This window comes from Erpetoichthys calabaricus, chromosome 4 (genome assembly GCF_900747795.2).
Source record: "Erpetoichthys calabaricus chromosome 4, fErpCal1.3, whole genome shotgun sequence".
NCBI classification, from domain to species: Eukaryota; Metazoa; Chordata; class Cladistia; order Polypteriformes; family Polypteridae; genus Erpetoichthys; species Erpetoichthys calabaricus.
In genome coordinates this window covers 330626834-330649914 of record NC_041397.2, presented here as the reverse complement: position 1 = coordinate 330649914, position 23081 = coordinate 330626834, and the positions used below count along the sequence as shown (strand labels likewise).

At 38.6% G+C, this 23081-nt stretch overlaps 1 protein-coding gene across 1 annotated transcript in view; it reads left to right on the top strand.

Annotated features, from left to right (window-relative positions):
- LOC114642942 (E3 ubiquitin/ISG15 ligase TRIM25-like) overlaps positions 1 to 20970 on the top strand; it is a 30880-nt gene extending 9910 nt beyond the window's left edge. Inside the window, exons 3-6 of the mRNA XM_028791682.2 lie at positions 8875 to 9042; positions 10237 to 10384; positions 16645 to 16701; positions 19874 to 20970. Of these exons, the coding sequence (XP_028647515.2) occupies positions 8875 to 9042; positions 10237 to 10384; positions 16645 to 16701; positions 19874 to 20406 (906 nt within the window). The 3' untranslated portion in view covers positions 20407 to 20970. The remainder of the gene's footprint in view (positions 1 to 8874; positions 9043 to 10236; positions 10385 to 16644; positions 16702 to 19873) is intronic.
- Positions 20971 to 23081: the final 2111 nt, after the last annotated feature.

Genomic DNA, 23081 nt, shown 5'->3' with positions numbered 1-23081 from the left:
AAGGCATTACAGACTCCCCTGCCTCTTATTTTCTCTTTTAGGTTTCATTTATAGTGATTCAAAATGCACAATATCGAGATATAACAACACAGTGACTAAGGGAACAAAGCTGCTTTTTGGCTGAACTTAGAATTATCTTAAACTCTGAGCAAAAATGTTAGAAGTATTCTCCATGGCTGTCAGCAACTGTATACTGCAGGCGACTCTCACTAAGTGGCAACAAATTAAACAATGGCTGTACAGAGTGGAGAGACAACATGAGCAGTGAACAAACAGCTCCAAACTTGAAACTGAACTTTAAGACTGTTATTTAAAAGATGTTCAGTGTGTTGTCGAGATTGGCAAAATATACATGCAAATGTAACAACAGATTCAGTAAAGGATTTCCAAAAACCTGTCATTATTGTTTTCTCCACTTTTAAACACTTGACACGTCTAAGAAAGAACAGTTGTATCTGGCCCTTCTTACAAACTTGTTCTGTGTTAAGATAAAAGTTTAGCTTGTTATCAATAATGGGTTCTAGGTATTTTTAGTGCTCTGCCATGTCCACAGCCATGGACCTATTGATGAGAGAGAGAACAATCTATAGCCATCTCCTCTGCTTAATAGATATTTAGCTGTAAAAATGATCAAATGAAAAAAAAAACTCATTAACAAGATGTCAATGGATGATCTCCTTATCTTGTAGGAAACCCAAAATGACACAGACATCTGCTGATTTCATGATATGCCTGTCCTTGTGTGAACTCCTGCAGTCATTTGTGTTCAAGATAAGAAGTAGAGGAAAAAGACAGACAGTAAATCGTGGTCTTCTAACAGATATAGTTAGGCTGTCAGAACATTAACAACCACTTGTGTTCTGCTATTTAAGAAGTTCAGAATCCACCCCACCAAGACAGAGACCAAGCAGAATCAATCAATCCAAATGTGGTGCTGGATTATATTAAAAGCTGATGAGAAATCTACAAAGAACAATCGTGTGTTTTATTTTTGGTCCTTCCAACAGCTCATACAGTAAATTCAGAAGTGTTGTTGTGGTCTCTTCCACCCGTCTATTTTGTCTGACTTGCATGGGTCCAGGTAGGCATGGATTTTGTAAGTAGTTGTGCTCTGAATTAACTTCTCAAAGGATTTCATGACTTGAGAAGTTAATGCACCAGTCATGTAATTCATTGAGGTGTGTAATTTTTGCTAATGGAAAACATTTAGCTTTTCATTGGCTGAGTACTTGCTGTAAATCCAAGGACATCTAAAATATGGAGTGGAATACTGGATAAGAGCTGCTCTTCATAGGAGTAAAGCAAATGTCAGGATAATCTGACCTGAGCTTTTTTTTAATTTTAATTTGTTGAAGGACCCTTATGACATCAGTTCTTTTGCAGAATAAGTAAACCCTAAGCAGAATTCATGGAATTTCTGAGTAACTGATATTCAGTTTTAACTTCTGCTGATTACTGCATTTAGTACGAATGACAGCCATCATCTTCATGCCATTCCGTAATGAGCCCAAGTTATCAGTCCACAGTTCATTCTTTATCCTGTCTTTACACTTCAGCTTTGCCTGCTTTATTTCAAGTTTCACCTCCTTCTGTAACTCTGCCTGTTCAGTTAATGTACCATTTTGAAATTCCATTTTTTCTGGTTATCAGTCCTTTTAGATCTCTATAATCCATGGCTTGTTGTTAAAATATATCTTGAATATTTTCATGGAAATTACTGTATGGCATCCTAGCAGAATTTTACATAATTGCATACAGTGTCCATCAGTTTATCAATATCAGCACAGGATTCTTTAAACACAGTTCAGTCAGTGTATTCAAAACTGAGTATGGAGACATTGATTCAAGCCTCTGTATCCCTCTGTAGATGGTGTTAGTGGCTTTGCTCGCCATTGCCCTGAATGAATACAGACAATTGTAATGAAAATTTGTGGAAATTTTCTGGGCAAATAAATGGAAGCACAGCGAGACAGACAGAAGTTCCATGCCTACAATAGAGCCTGCCTTCCTCACCAGTTTGTCCAGGCGTGAGGCGTCCCTCTTCTTTATGCTGCCTCCCCAGCACATCACCGTGTAGAAGAGGGCGCTCACCACAACTGTCTTGTAGAACATCTGCAGCATCTTATTGCAGATGTTGAAAGACGCCAGCCTTCTAAGGAAGTATAGTCGGCTCTGTCCTCTCTTACACAGAGCATCAGTAATCAGTATTGGCAGTCCAGTCCAATTTATCATCCAGTTGCACTCCCAGATATTTATAGGTCTGCACCATCTGCACACAGTGAGGGGCCTGGGCCTCCTAAAATCCACCACCAGCTCCTTGGTTTTGCTGGTGTTCAGGTGTAGGTGGTTTGAGTCGCACCATTTAACAAACTCATTGATTAGGTCCCTACACTCCTCCTCCTGCCCACTCTTGGCAGGACTCCAAGTTGTATTGGAAGTCCGATGTATATAGGCTGAACAGGACCGGACAAAGTACAGTCCCCTGTGGCGCTACTGTGCTGCTGACCACAATGTCAGACCTGCAGTTCCTGAGACGCGTATACTGAGGTCTATCTGTAAGATAGTCCACAATCCATGCCACCAGGTATGAACCTACTCCCATAGTGTTCCCGAGGCTCTCCTAGGAGTTGGCGGATGATGAAGATCATGTCAATTGCACTGGATTTGGGACGAAAATGAGCTTGAGACTCTGGAAGTATTCTGTAATACTTTGTCATATTGTCTTTGTCTGCAATATGACAAAGTAACCAGAGAAGTACGGCACAGCCAAGGATTTTCTCAGCAACATCCAGCAGTGATTTTTCATGACTGTTGCCACAGTCTATTCGTTCCCCCCTCTTCTTGTAGATGGCAACAATGGTAGTATGTTTCCATGAGTCAAGAATTTTGCCAAGCTTCCAGCCCAGATTGAAGAAATTGGTCAATCTGACAAGAAGATTAAGTCCCCCATATTTATATATTGTGGCAAGTATAGTGTCTTCGCCATCAGCAATTTTACTCTTAAGGGCTTGGATGTCAGTTTGGACTTCATGGAGAGTTGGACACTTATCTAGTTCAGTGACTTGGGGGAATGTAGGGATCCTCTCAAGAACTGAAGGATTCACTGGGTTCATTTGGTTCAACAGTTCTCGAAAGTGCTCTACCCAGTGGTACAAGATCTGTTGCTTGTCTTTGAGCAGTATCCCACCATCTGTAGTCCGGACTGGAGCTACATTATGTTGAGAAGGACCATAAATTCCTTTGATGGCATTGTAGCACCATTTTGGATGGACCCTTGGTGGGATGAGGTGTGGGTGGTTGAGTCAGTCTTAGTCAGGACCTCATTTCTGATCTTGCCACCATGGGTGACCCTACCAGGAGTACATGACTCTCGACGGCATCTCTCAGGGGATGACTGATCACACAAACCACTCCGACACATTAAGGTGCAGACTCTCTAAAGCCTATTGCACATTTCTCACTTTATCTCCTAGGCTCACCCTTGTAGTCTGTTCAGTCATTGGAAATGCCTACAATTGTGGCTACAACTTCTGGCTCTCATCTTGGCTGTGTCTGCCGAAGTACTTGGAGCTGGCCCACCATTTTCCATTATGATAAACATAATGTGTCTCAGAATCCTTGGAGGGACACCTCCACTGTTACTCACACATTTTATAACCATTCAGTGAAGAACGATCCACCCCTAGAGCACCAATTGCTTACTCCTCCATGGGGCTACCAATCGCTCTGCTTCTTCTCCATCACTCTGGCATAAACACCCAATGCTGCCTTCTCACTATCACAGTTCATTTTCTTCTTATCTCCTTGCTCAGGCTACCCTTCATCCCTCCATGGGCTCAGCATATCAGTTATGATGCATGGAAAGTCAATGAGGCAATTGGAACTAACCATACACTTGTGATCTGCCCAAATCACTCTATTAAACTTTCCAGGACTACATGTGCACACATAGCCACAAAGTTCAAGCCATACCATTTTTTTTTTATATATTTAAATGCATATTGCTATGGACCACTACCATATTAGAGAGAGGTGGCATCCAAAACATCTGAGTTATTAGATAAGTGACACACCAAAGTATTGCAGCAGAATAATCCCCAGGGTAATGTCAGGGATACTGGCATTCTATCTCAGTCCATTAGCTGTGTAATGTTGTTCTTTTCTACAACTTTTTATGTACTGGATAATATCAATATAAAACAGAACTTCTTAAGTAGGAGGGGATGAGTATATTTTGTATTTGTTCAGTTTGGACACCTGTAGACTTGATACAGCATTGCATTTTGGAATTTTTGTAGGCAATTCCTTTTCGTGTTTTGCATTAAGGCATTAACAGATGCTCCTGCCACTTGTTGTTTCATTTGAGGTTATAGTTATAGCAGTAAAAAAAATGAAAATGAATGTGTGTGGCCACTTCTACTGCCTCACAGCCCCACTGTCGTCAAGTTATTGTCCATTTGGAATGCATGCTCATCTTCCTGTATCTCTGTGGTTTTTCCTTCACCTACATCAGTTTATCTCCTACTGTACATCCTTGCATGATGATTTGGTTAACACTAGAATTACCAGAGCCTACGAAAAAACTCGTAGATCCGGCCCACCTTAAATCGCTTCTTAAATCCGTTCACACCTCTCCGCCAGCATCCTTTGTCCTCTAAATGTGCTGATAAAAGACAAGCTGCCAGCAGCCGGCTATTCCATCCCCCCACCGACTTAGAACGTGAGCGAAGTTTTCCCAGCTCATGCCTTGATTGATTATCTGGGAGTGAAGTGGAGTTTTACAGTGGAAATAATAGATCGTTATTTGGAACACACGCATTTCATGTATGTTCCGTTTCTACAGTAATCTGTGTAAACACATTGTTAAAACAGAAACTTTTTCATATTTTAGCAATAAATGTTACAAAATGTAGGCATACACTATAGAATGTGTAAAGCCTGAGTTCCAAAGATCAAATAAACACTTTCACAAAAACTTCAAGGAGGTTACAACAGTTTCTGTGGTGTACCGTGTTAAGATTTGCCACTTAGAGCACAGCAGCTTTGCCGTGTCTTACAGACCTGAGTTCGATTCCCCGCTAGGGATAAAGTGTTGCTTTTTTTTTTTTCTTTTTAACCTCAAACGGCCATAACATTTATAAATTGGTATGCACTGTCAGTTAATGAGATCGTTATATTTTCATACGGGATGCTCCTTTTAAAATATTTTTTTAACAATTGAGACTGCAATTAACATGAACAACTGATAGATAGATAGATAGATAGATAGATAGATAGATAGATAGATAGATAGATAGATAGATAGATAGATAGATAGATAGATAGATAGATAGATAGATAGATACTTCATTAATCCCAGAGGGAAATTCACATACTCCAGCAGCAAAAAATATTAAATTAAAGAGTAATAAAAAATGCAGGTAAAAAACAGACAATAACTTGAATAATGTTCAACATTTACCCCCTCTGGTGGAATTGAAGAGTCGCATAGTTTGGGGGAGGAATGATCTTCTCAGTCTGTCAGTGGAGCAGGACGGTGACAGCAGCCTGTCGCTGAAACTGCTCCTCTGTCTGGAGATGACACTGTTTAATGGATGTAGTGGATTCTCCATAATTGATAGGAGCCTGCTGAGTGCCCATTGCTCTGCTGCGGATGTCAAACCGTCTATCACTAAAGTATTCCAGACTTTAGGTGCATAACAGCAAAAGGCCACCTCAACACTTCTTTTAAGTTTGGCTCCTGGAATTATAATCAGACCTCCAATCGAAGATATAAGTTTACGACTTGGAAAGTAGAGTACAGGCATTCCAAAATATAGGACGGAGCAAGATTAGTGAAGGTTTTGTAAACTACTAGTAGTAATTTAAAGTCAATTCTGAATGACGTGGGTAACCAACATAAAGTTGCTAAGACTGGTGTGATGTGCTCAAATTTTCTTTTTCTAGTTAAGATCCTGGCTGCTGCATTCAGAAACATTTGCAGCCGAATGATGTCTTTCTTAGGCAGTCCAATTAGGAGTGCATTGCAGTAATCTAGTCGACTAAAAAAAAGTGTGAATTCATTTTTCAGCTTCTTGTAAAGTTAGAGAGCTCTAACTTTTGCTATATTTCTTTAGTGAAAAAATGCAGTCATTGTAATCTGGTTAATATGTAATTTATAGTTTAGCTCAGAGTCAATGGTTAATCCTACATTTTTTACCTCCGTCTTGATTTTTAAATCTAAGGGATCAAGTTTATTTCTAATACCCTTGTTATATCCATGTTTGACAATCACTAAGATTTCTGTTTTCTCCTTATTTAGTTTGAAAACGTTTCTTCTCATCCAATTGACAATAAAAGTAAGACATTGGATCAGAGAGCCAAGAGCGTCAGGGTCATCAGGTGCTATTGATAAATAAAGCTGTGCATCAACTGCATAGCTGTGGTAGCTCACCTTGTGCTTTGAGATAATCTGACTTAATGACCTAATCTAACCTTCACACTGGTTTATGTTTGTATTCTTGTGTGTTTTTGTTTACTACTCATTGAATTTCTGCATGAAATTCCCATCTAAACTCACAATGACTGTTCTGTATATGTGTTTCTTTAACTTTTATTAATAAATGCTTTAATTAATTTATTTGGGGTACAGATTAAGTTTACATTAATGACCCTCTGGTTCAAATCTAACCCATCCCGACCCCTATGTCCTATACTAAGAGTTCAGGAAAGATTTTGGCCTTCTGATTTCTTGTCTTTCCCAAAAAGGCACATTGCACAGGTAGAAGTTCTAAGATGACCATTTTGTCAGTTCTGTTCCTAAGCTTTGCGCTTAAATGTTTCAATTTGTCCTGCTGAACTTTCAGTCTGACCTTACTTATGCTGTTTGTTCAATGGAAACTGGACACAACTGATGATGACCACTGCATCCTCCCCTGTTCTAGCCAGGAACTTTGCCAGCCATCCAGAGAGGTCTTCCACCCATGTACCTAGAAGGCAGCACATTGTGTGAGACTCTCTGTTTCTGAAGTAAACCTTCAGCTCATTTCCGATAATAACTGAAACTCTGTATATCATTATTTCTGTCTTCCTTCAGAGATGTTTAAATGTGACCCTTTTGGGCTTCGTATCACTGCCTGCTATCTTAGAGTTATCTTAGTCACAATACAGCTCTGCTATGTCCTAAAAATTGTTGGACACCTTCAGCTTTGGGACTGAAACCCTGGACAGGGTGCACCTCTTACCTAACACTTACATCTGACTGTGACCTGCCTGTAGCTGCGTTTTCTTAAAGTTTCCAAAATTCAGCAGCTCCAACTTAAAAAATGGGATTCAACAAAAGCCTGACGTGCAGAAATGATTCCACAGACAAAATATCTTTGTTTTTAAAAGTTTAGTTAAGTTTGAAAGTAAAACAGTTCACATAAAAAGGAAATTAAAAATAGCAAAAAAAAGAAAAAATTATAATAAGAAAAAATTTAGTTCTAAGCTTAATCTTGTTACATCTTAAATCGTTACTAGTCACTTATAATTTCTGAACCATTTCAGAGCGGTCAGAAAACTGTATGCTTATCCCATTTCTAAGTAGAAAATGGGTCTTTCAAGTCCCTGTTTACTTGGACCTGCTCTAAACACAACTAGAGCTTATTAACTCACAGTTTCTCAGTTATAGTAAGAAGATTCTATATCTTGCTAACTTATAGGGGGAAAAAGACTATACCATTGTCTATGATTATAGAAGATATTATACAGTATTCTATTCAAATAAAGCAAACATTAATATGAGTTTAACTCAAAACTTTAACTTTCTAAGATTGGCTCTTACACTGCCTATCACTATTCCTCTCGTCTGGAATCTCCTGATGTTCCACTTTAAGGTGCCCACCACTTCTGCAGATCATGCCTGAGTGAACAGTACTCATATGAGTTGTATAACCAATGGCAGGGCTTTCAAAAGGAATTAGAAGTTAATAAATTAATGCAAATGCATCAACAACAAAAATGAAAACTCACAACAGAAGGTAGAAGCTAAATATATAAGGAAACCCTATGCCTTAAAACATTGAAATACGCACAAAATTGTCCTGTGGCCTTCTTCTTCTTTTGGCTGCTCCCGATAGGGGTTGCCACAGCGGATCATCTTCTTCCATATCTTTCTGTCCTCTGCATCTTGTTCTGTTACACCCACCATCTGCAAGTCCTCTCTCACCACATCCATAAACCTTCTCTTAGGCCTTTCTCTTTTCCTCTTACCTGTCAGCTCTATCCTTAGCATCCTTCTCCTAATATACCCAGCATCTCTCCTCCGCACATGTCCAAACCAACACAATCTCGCCTCTCTGACTTTGTCTCCCAACCGTCCAACTTGAGCTGACCCTCTAATGTCCTCATTTCTTATCCTATCCATCCTCATCACACCCAATGCAGATCTTCACATCTTTAACTCTGCCACCTCCAGCTCTGTCTCCTGCTTTCTGGTCAGTGCCACCGTCTCCAACCCATATAACATAGCTGGTCTCACTACCGTCCTGTAGACCTTCCCTTTCACTCTTGCTGATACCCGTCTGTCACAAATCACTCCTGACACTCTTCTCCACCCACTCCACCCTGCCTGCACTCTCTTTTTCACCTCTCTTCTACAATCCCCATTACTCTGTACTGTTGATCCCAAATATTTAAACTCATCCACCTTCAGAAACTCTACTCCCTGCATCCTCACCTATCCACTGACCACCCTCTCAATCACACACATGTATTCTGTCTTCGTGGTCCTACTGACCTTCATTCCTCTCCTCTCCAGAGCATATCTCGAACTTTTCAGGGTCTCCTTCATATTAAGTGACTCAGTTCAATGTTTTTCTCAAGTTTCTCTGATGTCTCATTCGCTGTCTTAAGGAAGCCCCCAGGGGACTGACTTGGAAGATCGGAAAACAAGAAAACAGAGAAATAGAAAATGCTGAAAAAGTCATGGAGCATCTAAGGACGGAGATTGAGGAACTGAAGTGGAGAGACAATGAGATGAGGGAGCTTTCACAGACCAAGGACCATGTTCACTTCCTGCAGGTAAGAGCAATGCTACACAGGGGATCAGACTGGGGTGTGAGGGATCTGAGAACATTTAGAGGGAAATGCAAAACATCTGATGAGTGCTTACAACAAGCCAAAAACAGGCCATTCAACCAAATACAGAAAGTTTTTTTCATATTCAGCTAATACTTCCAGTTCATACGAAACACTCTGAGTTGCTGCTTTCATACAGTATATGCCACAGGGTAACAAGTTCCATGTATGTATAGTTCTATGTGTGGGGAATTAATCTGTATGAATTTTGCTCTTCACTAACTTCACTTTAAAAGATAACATTTAATAAAAGATGACACCAACTCTCTTCATATCTGTGAACACTTCTATAATGTCACCTCCTCAAGTCTCCATCCTTTAACTCTAGAATCCCTGAAGCCTACAAAAAAGTCAGCTTGTGCTCATTGGCACATTTGCAAAACAAAGATGCTGATGGAGAGGTGTGAAAGAATTTAAGGTAGCCCAGCATTATGACTTTTTTCATAGGCTTCAGGGATTCTAGTGTTAACTGATGAAATTCAAACCCTTCAGCAATTCCTCACAGCTCAAATCCCAAATTTCAGACTCACCTCTCTTCTCTCAACTTTCTCTTGTGCTGTTACATATATGGAGACCTAAACCGCATGCAATATTCCTGATGTGCATCACAAGTGTGTTCTACAAGTTAGAGATTCATTTCTTGATTTGTACTCTATAAATAATAGGCACCTTAAAACTCTTCTCATCTCTGTCTGTTTGAGGATTGTGATGAGTACACAAAGGTTCCTGAGTCTTTCTCATAAGTCATGTTTTCTCATTGCCGACCTTCCATTGTATAATTATATTGAATAGCATAGGTAAGTCTTTACATTTAATTTAATGAACTTCATCTTTGAACCTTATTTTGTGTGCCAAGTCAATTCTACACCCACCTGCTTGTTGCACCCTCAATTCTTTTATCTTTCAGTCTGACGATTGATCTCTCATGCATTAAAAACTTATTGAAAGTCAAGGTTGATAATATCTTATATGAAACTACACTGAAATACCGTCATAGCTAACCAATAGATTAATGAAAGATGACCTCGCCATTTAACCCCCAGTTGACTGTCCACCATACTGATTCTTAAATGAAGAGCTTCTTTTTAGATTAATTTCTTTGCATTTCTCCTTGTATCCTCTTCTCTCCTGATGCAGCTTTTCTCATTCCTCTGCGATCTTCCTGCTGATAGAGACTCACTCTGCTTCACTGTCATTGCTGATTTCTCTAAGAAGGAATTGTCATGTCTGAAGAAGAGTGGGGAGAAGATCAGCCAGTGGGACAGCAAGACAAGGACTCCATCAGGTACAGCATTTGGTCATGTTGTGTCTGCTGTTAAAGTCCATTAAAAGGACCAGAGTGACAATAAAAGAAAATTGAGAGGCGAGATACATGAAGAAGGTCTACTCTTTAACATTTACAGTATATGTCATCCTTTGTTATGTAGTGTTTAATATATACAGTGCCTTTTACAGTGTCTAACTTAATGATATCATACTCTTATAATAAATAGTTTCTTTAATTAGAGCTCTTGAAATTTGAAGGTAAATATTATGCTTCTTACACTTTTCTATTCACTCTATAGAAATGACTTTGTAATTTGATATTGAGATTATTTTCATTAACTTTTTATAAGGAACAGAAATATACTTTAAACTGGCCAAGACGACATTGTGGTCAGACAAAGTGATTTCTATTTGAGACTAATGAGGGCATTAATGTAAATTAATTGAGATCAATGTTGTGATATCGTGAAATCTGAGTCAGCTGTTGCTGTCTCTTGTGTTTATTACATTGTGTTAGATGGATTCCACATTAAAAGTTCACATTAATCCATTTGCAGCCCTGGGTTCATGTGCTTTATAAGTATGGTGTTGTATGCTGAGATTTACTTCTCCCACTAACATTGCAAAGATTTTTACTGACCAAAATATTTTAGTTAATGAATTTTAATAGAATACTCGCTTCGCTCACCAATCCCTACCCCCGTTCCCCTAAAGTTGTGAAGAGGGGGGCTGAATGCACCCCATGAAGACTGGAAACAATTATTCCTCTAGAAGCAAAACTTAACATTCCAATCCATCTACATAATTAAAATTCTATATATAGTTTTTATATATATATATATAATAAAATACCACATATAACATTAATTAGCTGTTCTTTTTAATGTCTGAGTAACTGCTTAGTTAGATGCATACACACACACACACACACACGCACACACACACACACACGCCTACACATACATATACACACATATGCACATATACATATATATATATATACATACTGTGACAGATTAAGGTCTCCGTGACCCCTTGAACCCTCTGATCAGACGTCAGACACCAGATAAAAATCCAATTATTATTTATTTTACAATAATAATGTGCACTAAGCACCCTTCTCTCCACAATACTCATATATAAATCAATAAACCAATAACCAATCCTCCACTCCCAGACGCGTTGCCACCCTACCTGCCAGCTCAGCTCAGCGTCTGGGCTTTCCCATAGTCCTTTTATATTCCCTGACCCGGAAGTGGTTCCTGGCAAAACCCACAAGTCCGTATTCCTCCCGGGTCAGGGTAAACAGTCCTTTTATTCATCCCGGGAGCAAGTCGTTCCTTCCGGTCACGTGATGCTGATGCACTCCCGTGTTATAGGGCACACAAGAGCCCACTAGCCCCCCTACAGCGACTCCCGGTGGCCCCCAAGGTATCCAGCAGGGCTGTGTGTATAAACTACAAAGTCCATAAGGCCCTGCTGGAACTCGGGGCACCATCATGCTGTCTGGAGGGCTCCTCCTAGTGGCCTGGGGGTGGCGACCGAAGTCTGTAGCCGGTCGTCCATCACAATACATACATATATACACATACACACACCTTTTTGCTTCTGCTGTGTGCAATGTTGAGGGATTTGCGCATACGTATAAATACGTATACGTCAAAATAAGCCATTAATTTTGTATTTCTATTTTTCGCTTCCTCTAAATCTTCTGCTTCTTCGCCCTCTTTAAATTGAATCATATTCAGACCTGGTGAATGAATCATTAATAATTCAACAGAATGACTTCGACCGTGCATTGGCAATTCCATTAAATGCCACCCGCTTTCCATTGCACTGAGTATCTAAGTATGCTTGAACTTCATTCTGAGACTGTTCTTTGGATAAAGTCACACATACTCTATTGTCCCCTTTATGAATGTACTTGTAGATGTACTTAATACTCATAACCGATGCACAATACTCAACATTAATATGACAATGGAATCGTTTGAGCAAATACGGGTTATATGGTACAATCATTGAATTATTGATCATCACAATTTTACCATCTTTCTTTCCGTGATAAGTGTGTTGTTCGTGACGATTATCTTTTCGGTAATAATCTGGAAAGCCAGCCTTAGTCTTATCTGTTGATTTAATGAACGCTTTAGGAAATTTCTTTTAAGTTTTTTTTTTTTGAGTCCCAACATACTGAATCTTTTAAATGAGGTCAGTGAGACGTGTGTTTAATGACTTTATACCATAATTCAGGATAGGTTTCTCTGTTTAGAATTTCAGCACAGACAAAGTGATCTACATTATCAGCAGTTAATAGTTTAAGTTAATAATAAGTAACCAATAAATGCATGTGAGGTAAACCCCGTTTTTGAAATTCGATCATGTAAATGTATGCTCTGGTTTGACCGAGCACCGTTTCTATTCTATCTTGCATTGATTCTCCGTTATCATAAATATACACCTGCCAGAATTGTAGTATCTTCGAAATTAAACTTGTCATAGCTTTAATTGTTGCAGGACCACAGATTCTCATAGCATATGGTCCTGAATCATGTAAATCTCCGTTTTGAGCATTGAATGATGCGAACGCAAAAAGATTATTGTAGACTGTGAAAAAATTGTCTGTGGTGTTTGTGCATTTCACTTTCACAAAACAACAAATCTTTTAACACTAGAATTATCAGAGCCTATAAAAAAACTCGTAGATTCGGCCCATCTTAAATCCATTCGCACCTCTCCGTCAGCGTCTTTTGTCCTGTAAATGTGCCATTAAAGACAAGCAGCCTGCTATTCCATCCCCCACCGTCACAGAACGTTCACTAAGTTCTCCCAGCTCATGCCTTGATTGATTATCTGGGAGTGAAGTGGAGTTTTAGAGTGGAAATAATAGATCGTTATTTGGAACACACGCATTTCATGTGTGTTCCGTTTCTACAGTAATCTGTGTAAACACATTGTTAAAACAGAAACTTTTTCATATTTTAGTAGTAAATGACAAAATGTTGTCATAAACTATATAATGTGTGAAGCCTGAAGTCCAAAGATCAAATAAACACTTTCACAAAAGGTTCAAGGATGCTACAACAGCTTCCGTGGTGTAGCGGTAAGATTTGCTGACTTGTAATCAAGAGTCCCCGGTTCAATCCTGACTCTAAGTTTGTCATTTTCAGTGGTGAGGTGCTCTTATTGTTAATATTATACAGTACACACATACATTTGATTTGTGTCTGTAACAGACAGTGGACATTTATAGGACTTGTGAAAGTTACCGTTTTATTTTCACTTTTTTTCCCTCAGTCATGATCACGATACATACTACCGCCCCCCCACCACCCAGGGATCTGACGCTGTTAGTTTTTATTTGAAACTGGGAATAACTGGAGATGTGAGTGGTGGTTTTGAGACAATGGAACTGGACATTCTCTGATCTGGAGGGATTAAAGCTGACACACAAACGCTGGTGAATCTGCCTTCCTTCTTCGTATCTCACCGTCACTTGATTTTTTTTTATTCAGTTTTATTGAGTGTTCCTGCTCACCCTGAATTAGTGTGCACCTTATGGTCTATGGTGTCAAAAAAAAACAGAAAAACACAGACATAGGTATATATGATATTTGGAATTATTCATTTTATGACCTGTATAGTACATTTCGGAAAACACTGTGGCATGGTTGCAACATTATTCACATTATTAATATTCATTTGTATAACATCTTGCGCTTGTAATCTGTGACTGCGTGGTTTTTTTTTTTTGTCCCGATCTTGCCAGTCCCCACATGTTGCTGTATTTTATGTTTCTTTTGTACTCCAGTGGAAAGAATAGTACAGAGCAGTCAGTTCAGCGCTACACACAATCATCAGATTCAAATGTTAACAGTTCACACACATGCAAGGACCGTCCTTGAAAAGAAAATGTAGAAGAATTGTGGAATGGAGTCCAATCATCCTGGACTTGAATAAGAAGTTGGTTGGCTCAATGCAACACAATTGTGCAGCAGTTCTCAGAAACAGTGCAACAAAATATTAGTTCAGTGATTCAAAGAAAAGCAAAATCTTGAAACAGCTTTCAGTTTATACAGTGAATGTTTGACTTTGTAAAGAAGAACGAAGACACTGCTGTTTTGTTGAACAGCCCTATTCCCTTTTCTTCACTTTTTGTAAAGGAAAAGCACAAATTTGATACATTTTTTTCTTTATGTTTTGATTTGGAATAGAATCTGCAGTGTTTCCAATGCATTTGTGTGTATGAAGATAAAAGCTATTCTAAGGATTTTGAACTTTATTCACTTTTTTAAACACACTGCTATTATTTTGAACTATTATTCTGTAGTTATTCTGTAATTAAAAATAGTGACAAAGCAACATTCAGCACATCCAGATGTTTAATCTGTAAACCAAGTAAAGACTCACAGCCCTTCAATTTATTTAAAAGAGAGAAAAGTAAATGGTGACCGTGTACCTGGCAAAGGGATGCACATTCAAGAGTCACATTTGTTTGATGACTGCAGGTTTCATGGGCATGTACCAAAGCAGCCTTGATTCCTTGAGGCACAGTCTCCACAAGATGTTGAAAATCCTTTTAGGTTCTGGTTGACATTTTCATATCATGCGATTCTGCAGATTTGTCAGGTGTACATTCATGCTGTAAATCTCCCATTGTACCACATCCCAAAGGTGTTCTGTTGGATTTAAAATTGGTGACTGGGAAGGCCACTGAAAAGCACTGAACTTATTGTCATGTTCACAAAACCAGTTTGCTTTGTGACATGGCACATTATCATGCTGGAAATAACCTTTAGAAGAAAGGTAAATTGTGCCGTGAAGGGATACACCTGGTCAGCAACAATACTCAGATAGGCCGTGGCATTCAAGCAATGATTGATTGGTATTAACTGGCCAAAAGTATGCCAAGAAAACATTCCCCACACCATTACACCACCAGCACCAGCCTGGACTAATGACATAAGGAATGTTTGATGCATGGATTAATGCAGTTTGTGCCATGGCATTTGTGTTGCTCAGCAGAAACTGAGATTCTTCAGGGCAGGCTGCACTTTTCCAGTCTTAAGCCAACTAGTTTTTGTGAGCCTGTGCCTGTGAGCCTGTGTCCACTGCAGCTTCAGGCTTCTGTACTTGGCTAGCAGAAGTAGAACCCAACTCTAGGTGTTTGTTTTTGAATAAAGTTGCAAACCTTTTTTAAAACATGTCTTCACTTCACTTCATTATGTGTTACTGAGTGGAGACTGATGGGCAAAAATAGCAAATTTTTCCATTTAACTCTTGACTACATACCTTGATATACATTATCATACCTCCAGCCTTATAAGGGCTAGAGACTTTGAGCTACCCTTACTTGATTCAGCAGGTGTCTAGCTATGTACCTCTAAGATTTCATTCTTTACATTCTAATGTACAGAATGTATGCACAGAAACAGAACAAACAAAATGTGTTTTTTTAAATGGCCACAATTTTGAAAGGGGCAGTCAGATGGAGTTTAGTCACCTTTATGGTCCTGAACAACAATATTAAGAATTTTTAGTCAAAATTTCAACTTCAAGAATGAAAGCACCTATTCTGGACAAAGATTTGGACAAAGATCCTTTTTTGCCTTTATTATAGAAGATATGCTGGGTCACTAAAGCTATGCAGTAGTGAGTCCTGTAAGTCCAGTGTATGCAGGAATTAAAATGAAATGTACACAATAGATTTGCAGAAAATGGACTGAATACTTTCTGAATTCTCTCTCTCTCTGTATATATATAGATATCTTTATGTTTGCATAATGCTGCTGTGACTGGGAGTTCCAGAGAATGTGCTGCCACAAACAATTCCAAAAATGCCCATTAGAGGGCAATATCATTGTCAAACTTTGGTTAGTAATTTAGCCAAACACAGGTTCTTTAAAAAATAAAAGATTTATTCTTAATACAGTGCTCTGTAACTATAGCAAGCTCCGTAAAGTACAAAAGGCAAAATGAATTGCCTGAAACAAAAAGGCAATCCATTGCAATGCAAGTCCTGCTACAGTAATCCAGAGAATGGTCAAAAAACAAATATTAATCAAAGAAGACATTAAACAAAGATTTGAACATCAGCCAGGGAAGGGACTCTGGCTGAAATATGACAGGTGCATACTGTTTACCGCATTGATGTTACACTGTGATGTTTTGTGCTTTATTTTAACTGTACTGCATTTCTAGTAAATATTTAAAGATTTAATTAACATTATAAAATGTTGTCTTAACATTTCCATTCCTCTCTTTTCTTTTTATGTTCAGCTCCAATGTTCACCCTACAGCCTCTTGAACCTCAGAGCAGAGAGCAGTTTTTACAATGTGAGTTTATGTTTTAACTGAATGGATAATCACAATAGAAATCATTTCTCTTTGAAAATCTCAGGCCAGAATTATGACATGAAAGTATAGCCATCAGAAAGAGCCATGTGAGTGTTATGTGACTCATAAGCTGAAAGTGATGGGGTCCTGTGACTGCTGTATTATGGGATAGAATTATTCAAGACAGGGAATAACCATAGCAGTCAACTGAACTTAAGTCTCTTAACTCTCAACTGCAAAAAACGCAAAAATGTCAAATGAAATTCTAACTGTGCCAGGTCCACCTATTACATACGTCCTCTGTCTATTGTTTTTTTTTTTGTCTTATTTTTTTATTAGCATTTACTGCTGTTTTGTCTTTCTGTTTAATAGTCTCTCCGTTCTGTTACTTTTTAGTCATTTTCTATAATAAACATAATAGGCCTCATGTATAATGCCGTGTGTAGAATTCACAATAAAACGTGGCATACAGACAAAAGTGGAAATGTGCATACGCACCTCATCCAGCAACATTCTTTCAGCTTAAGGCCGAATCATGTACTTCCATCAGTGGAAATTAAGAAGTGCATTTAAAACTGAAGCCAGGAAACACTTCTTTACATAAGAGTTGTGGGACTCTGGAACAAAAATGGAGCTGAAGCAGAAACCTTGAGATCATTCAAGAAGAATCTGGAAGAGATATTGGAACAACTAAGCTATTAGCTAAACAAACAGCCTTGATGGATTGAATGGTCCCCTCTCATTTGTCAAATTTCCAATACTCTTATGTTCTTATTTTCTTATGTATATGTGGTCATTGACTTTTGCATAACTTGTCTTCAGATACTATCATCACATATTTCTATGTTTGCTTTGTCTGTCCAAAACACATTGTTCCAAAAGTCCTGGAACCTCATGTATAACACTGTGCGTAGATTTCAAATTAAAACAAGGCGTACGGACAAAAGTGGAAATGTGTGTATGCAAAAAAAAATCCAGATGCATAAAATTGTGCATACGCCAAGTTCCTTGCACTTCCCCTTTATAAATCCCAATTTAACACACTTGCATGTGCCTACAGCCCACCTGACTCTTCCCAGATTTTCTCAAATTTGAATATGCATATTAATATAAATAGCCCTTCCGTTTACATTTTCTTAAAAGACAATGGCAAAAGCACATTGTTAAAAGAATAATTTTAGCGAATTTGAAGTGGAGGCAAAGAAAAATGTTCTGTTTGTTGGTTTAAGCAGTGGTGTAAGCAACAAAAGGAAGTTGATGGATTGATTCAGAGTGGTGGATACACTCGAAAGGTTGAGTTCAGAAAGTTGCACAGTGCCTGAAATAAAAAAAGAAATGGTCAGATATCAAAGTCAACGTGAAAAGCAAGTCAAAGCCCACCATCTGTTTATTCTGTTTCAGACAATATTACAAAGGCTGATCCCTGTGCTAATGACGAGACTGCATGAGGTGATGGTGCTGCTGTGCCCAGCACATCTTAGGGAAACTGGATGTTGGTGCGACTTGTGCTTTGATGTTTCCCAGTTTAACCACAGTGTAAAGAAATCTTATGTATCTGGATGACAAGTGGATAGTACCATCATATACAGCTGGCATGACATGACTCAGTGATGTTTGTGAAATACCCGATCAGTCAGGAAGTTCACATTAAAAAGCTCCAGTGGCTAAAAACCTGAGAGTGGACAGAACTTACAAAGCAGCAGGTAGAGCACAATTACTCAAAGTCTCCAACACCCATGAAGCCCTGTGGGAATCTGTGGTTCCGCAACAATCCAGGGGTGCTGACCTCTAACATTCCAGGTAAGATAATGCCCTGAGTACGCTCTCTCCCCAAGGTCCTTCCATTGCGGAGGCATCCTACCTTGGCAAGGGTCCCGGCCATCTGCCACAATAGATGTGTTAAAAATAGAAAATGCTGATTTGCAATTTTTCATGAAATAACAGAAATTCCAGTAAGCTGAGTGCTCATTTCCAGAACAAACTGAGCCTGTGACATTCTCGGAATGTCAGATATTTTCCTTACTGACTTGTCCTCTGGCTCCTTTACCAATTTACTGATTTGTGTCATTTAATAAAATTCAATCATGGACTGATTCATTCAGGTCAGCAGACCATTGTGGGTTTATATTGAAGTGATTTTTAACATAACACTGTCAGACAAGTTTAATCCAGTTCAGGCTACATTGTGCTTATGTCAGGTGCTCACACAGCCACAACCACACAAGGCCAATTCAGAGTCGCCAGTTAACCCAACATGCACTTCTGTGGAATGTGTGAAGAAAACCAGGAGTGACATGAGAAGAACATGCAGACCTGACAAAGACGATGACTGGGTGCTGAATTCAAAGTCATGAAGCTGAATCTGTGAGTGAGGCTGCATCTCTAACCCCTCGGCCATCATGCAGTCCTGATTTGACTTTTGCAGTTCAGTTCCTCTTCTTCAGATTTCTTATTATTTTGAACCTGTGTCTTTTGAAAGTTCATTTCGACTGAATGAATCTTCTTTACTTTCTGAGAAATTTCAGCTCACTCCATGATAATTTCCTTCATGAACTGCACATCTCTCAGCACTCAATGACCATCTTGCTTGCTGGCCAATAAATCATCAAGCCATCAGTCAATGTCCTGCCTTATTTTTATGACAATTCATTACAAATGCTCTCAGACAGTTCTTATTTTATTTTTATTTTATATTTTCATATTTTGTGTAGCCCTGACCTACAGGATGACCTCTAAATGTTTAGTAGACCGCTGGAAATGGAAGAATGAAAGACTGGAATTGGAAGGAGCAGAACAAGGATCAGGGGTTTAATGTGAGAAAAGGAAAATCAGTTTGGTGATTAAGTGTGACAGTGGATTGATTTTAAATTAAAGAGGTGGATTGTGATAATGAAAAGTGTCATTTAATAAACGCAGCAGTCAATGTGGACAGTCCATTTGAACTCTGACCTCGACGGTGACCTTATGACATTTATTGTAATTTCAGAATTTTATTTTTAATTCTTACAATTTCTGTCCAATCAGCGGAGCTCTTTACTATTGATGGCACATGTGGTAGTTTGTCAGTTCAGCTCCTGATTGGTTCTTGTTAATTGTGAGTGTTGTGCTCCGCCCCCCAGTCCCATTACACACTCACAGATTTCCTCACTCATTTTCTTTTCTCTCCTTTCAGACTTCTGTCCACTCACATTGGACATCAACACGGCAAACAGACTCCTCTGTCTGTCTGAAGGGAACAAGAAGGTGACATGGGAGTGGAATGACTATCCTTATCATCCTGACAGATTTGACCACTGGTCCCAAGTTCTGTGTAGAGAGGCTCTGATTGGGACTCGCCATTACTGGGAAGTAGAGTGCAGTAGAGACTTAATGAGGATAGGAGTCGCATATAAAGGACTGAGCAGGAAAGGAGAGGGCTGGGAGTGCGTCCTTGGAAACAACGACAAGTCCTGGTGTTTGCTGTGTTTTAATTCCAAGTATTTTGTGTGTCACAATAACAAGCAAACTATAATCAGTGCCCCCTACAGCCCCAGAATAGGTGTGTATCTGGACTGGCTTGCTGGCTCTCTGTCGTTTTATAGCGTGTCATACACAATGACCCTCCTGCACAAGTTCAACACCTCCTTCACTGACCTGCTGTATCCAGGATTTTGGCTTGGCTCATACTCCTGTGTAACAATCAGCCATCTGACCAGTACCCTCTAGTTGGCATTTGAAAAAGTATACAGTTCATTATAAAAGAAATAACAATAGAAATTAAAACAAAAGAATAAAACACCTGTAAGAAGGCACTTTAAATATTATTACTAAACAAAATTTAAGTTTAACTGAATTAAGAGCAAAACAGGGTGACACAATCACACAGTCACATAACTTTCAGAGCTGACAGATAAGCTGTTTGTTTGGTTGTCAAACTGCCCCCTCTAGTGGCCGCTCTCAATATTACATGCATGGCAATGTGTAGGAGGAAAAATTTTGGTTTTATGTTAATTTTAATTAATCTTTTTTTTTAATGATGGTGAAGCGTTTACAAAATATAAAGCCAATAATTTATTACAGTTTGCAAAATAAACTCATAAGGGTATTTGGTGATAAAACAATAAGGACAACTGATATTTGTCAAATTTGTTCATTTGTAAATATTACTGATCATATCTCACGTGTTGCATGTTCTAAAGATATAACACTCCATATTGATGATCCATTTCTTAATAGCGTTGGAAAAATCTAAATATGTTTTTTTATTTTCTCACTTTTTTATCTTTAAGAAAATGGGCTGTGTAATAAATAATATGTTGATTTTGAATGATATTTTTTTCAATAGATATAGCTGTGAAATCCATCAATTAGACCCTGAGCATTGCTCTCCATTCCCAATCTAAGTGTTCTGCCGTAGTGTGACCGGGAGTAAGTCTGCATGTCCTTGTGTGTGCCTGGTGCGCCCGTGTGGACCCACTTGAGGCTGACCACCTCCACCTCCACATCCACCCCCTGGACAGTAAATAATAAAGATTGACATTAAATGGTAAATTTGGTCCTCACTCATTGTGAGAGATGGACATCTGAGATGTTGTTCCACTGGCAGAGGTGTAATTTAGTTTTATTTATCATCTGTCTCAGATAACCTGTATTTAGTCATCCCAGGAGGATTTAATTACAAGTATATTAAAAGTACGAGCAGGAGACCAAGGGGGTCAGAAACAGAAGGAAAAGGTAGCTAAAGGTACTTCAAAGTCTAAGTTGGTCTTAAGTTCACATTACAGCCTGCCAATATCAGGCAGGATATTGGAACCAAGTATGGCCTCTTTATCCCTGCTGTCAAATGCTACCTACAGACCCTACAAGTCAACAGAATAAACTCCAACAATATGCATAACTCCGCTTTTATAGCACAGAGAAGAGTGAAACAAGCTATTCGATCTGAAGGATATGATTACCATACTCAGGGAAAAATAAATGATTTAAAGGAGGATATACACAAGAGAACAGACAGAATTGACATTAGAATGGACAGCAGAATGGACAAGCTGCTTCAAGAAATAAAAGATCAGGAGGTATATTTCAGCAGTAAATTTGATGTAAACCTTAAAATATTTGTAGGAAGAATTGATGAAAATTTGAGAAAAATTGAATATAAAGTAAGAGCATTCGGCGATGACCTGGAGGAAGTTAAGCAATTATTTACAACTCATATTGAAGAAGTTGAACAATCGACATCCGCTGCTGACAAAAAAGCAACTGCTCAGTGATAAATTAGCTGGTCTACTGGAAAAACCTGAAAGAGCAAACCCAGTAAAATTCATAGCTGAATTATTTTTTAAAATATCTGGATTTTAAGTCAGATTCTGAAATCTCTGCAGCATATTACATACATGGATCAAATGTCGCAAAAAAACGAGAAGCATGATTGTCCAATTCAACAAACAAGTGGTTAAATAAAGTTTGATGTTGATTCTGAGACAGAAAGAAAATATTATATTTGAAAATAACCACATTTGTATTTTCCCAGATTTCTCGCCTTCAACAGCTGCTGAAAAAGCTGTATTCTACAGAATTAGATAGATAGATAGATAGATAGATAGATAGATAGATAGATAGATAGATAGATAGATAGATAGATAGATAGATAGATAGATACTTTATTAATCCGAAGGGGAAATTCCTAATTTTATTTCCTAAGGGAGCTATTTAAATCATACCCTAGGTTTATTGCATTTGGACTGTACTATCATAAGATATTTCAATTTTAATTTTAATCTTATCTACAAAGCTGCAGGGAGTTTGTTTTGTTTTGGACATACTCTGTGTTTAGGTATGTTAGAGGACTGGGAATTTGTGAAGTGTTGGCTAGCCTCACTTGGGGAGGCAAACTGGGGTAGGGCCTGGTGGATGAAGAAAGCAAGTTACTTCTTATCTATCCTTTTTATCTATCTAAGGTCACAGGTATTGTATGAAACAATGTACAGTGATCCCCGCCTATCACAGAAGTTATGTTCCAGACCCATCAGCGATAGGTGAAAATCCACAATATAGAAAGACCATATAAATAAACATTTTTTTAATAGTTTAAGCCTTAAAATACCCATCCCACTCACTTTAAACACATGTAAACTTATTAAAACACACTTTGTAAATACATATGATATGTGGATGTTGGGCTAAGGATATGAGTAACATCTCTCTATTATGAAACATTTTAATGTCACACAAGACAAGGCAGTGAGACAGAAGGTCAACTGCTGTACAGGCTTTTAAATGATTGACACGCAGAGTGACAAGCAGAACAAGCATCTTAGCAGAAGCAGCACAAAGCCAGCACAAAGTCCACTTCTCCTTAGCATGTATTTAGCTCCCCCCCCTCCAGCATGCCTCCAGAGGGA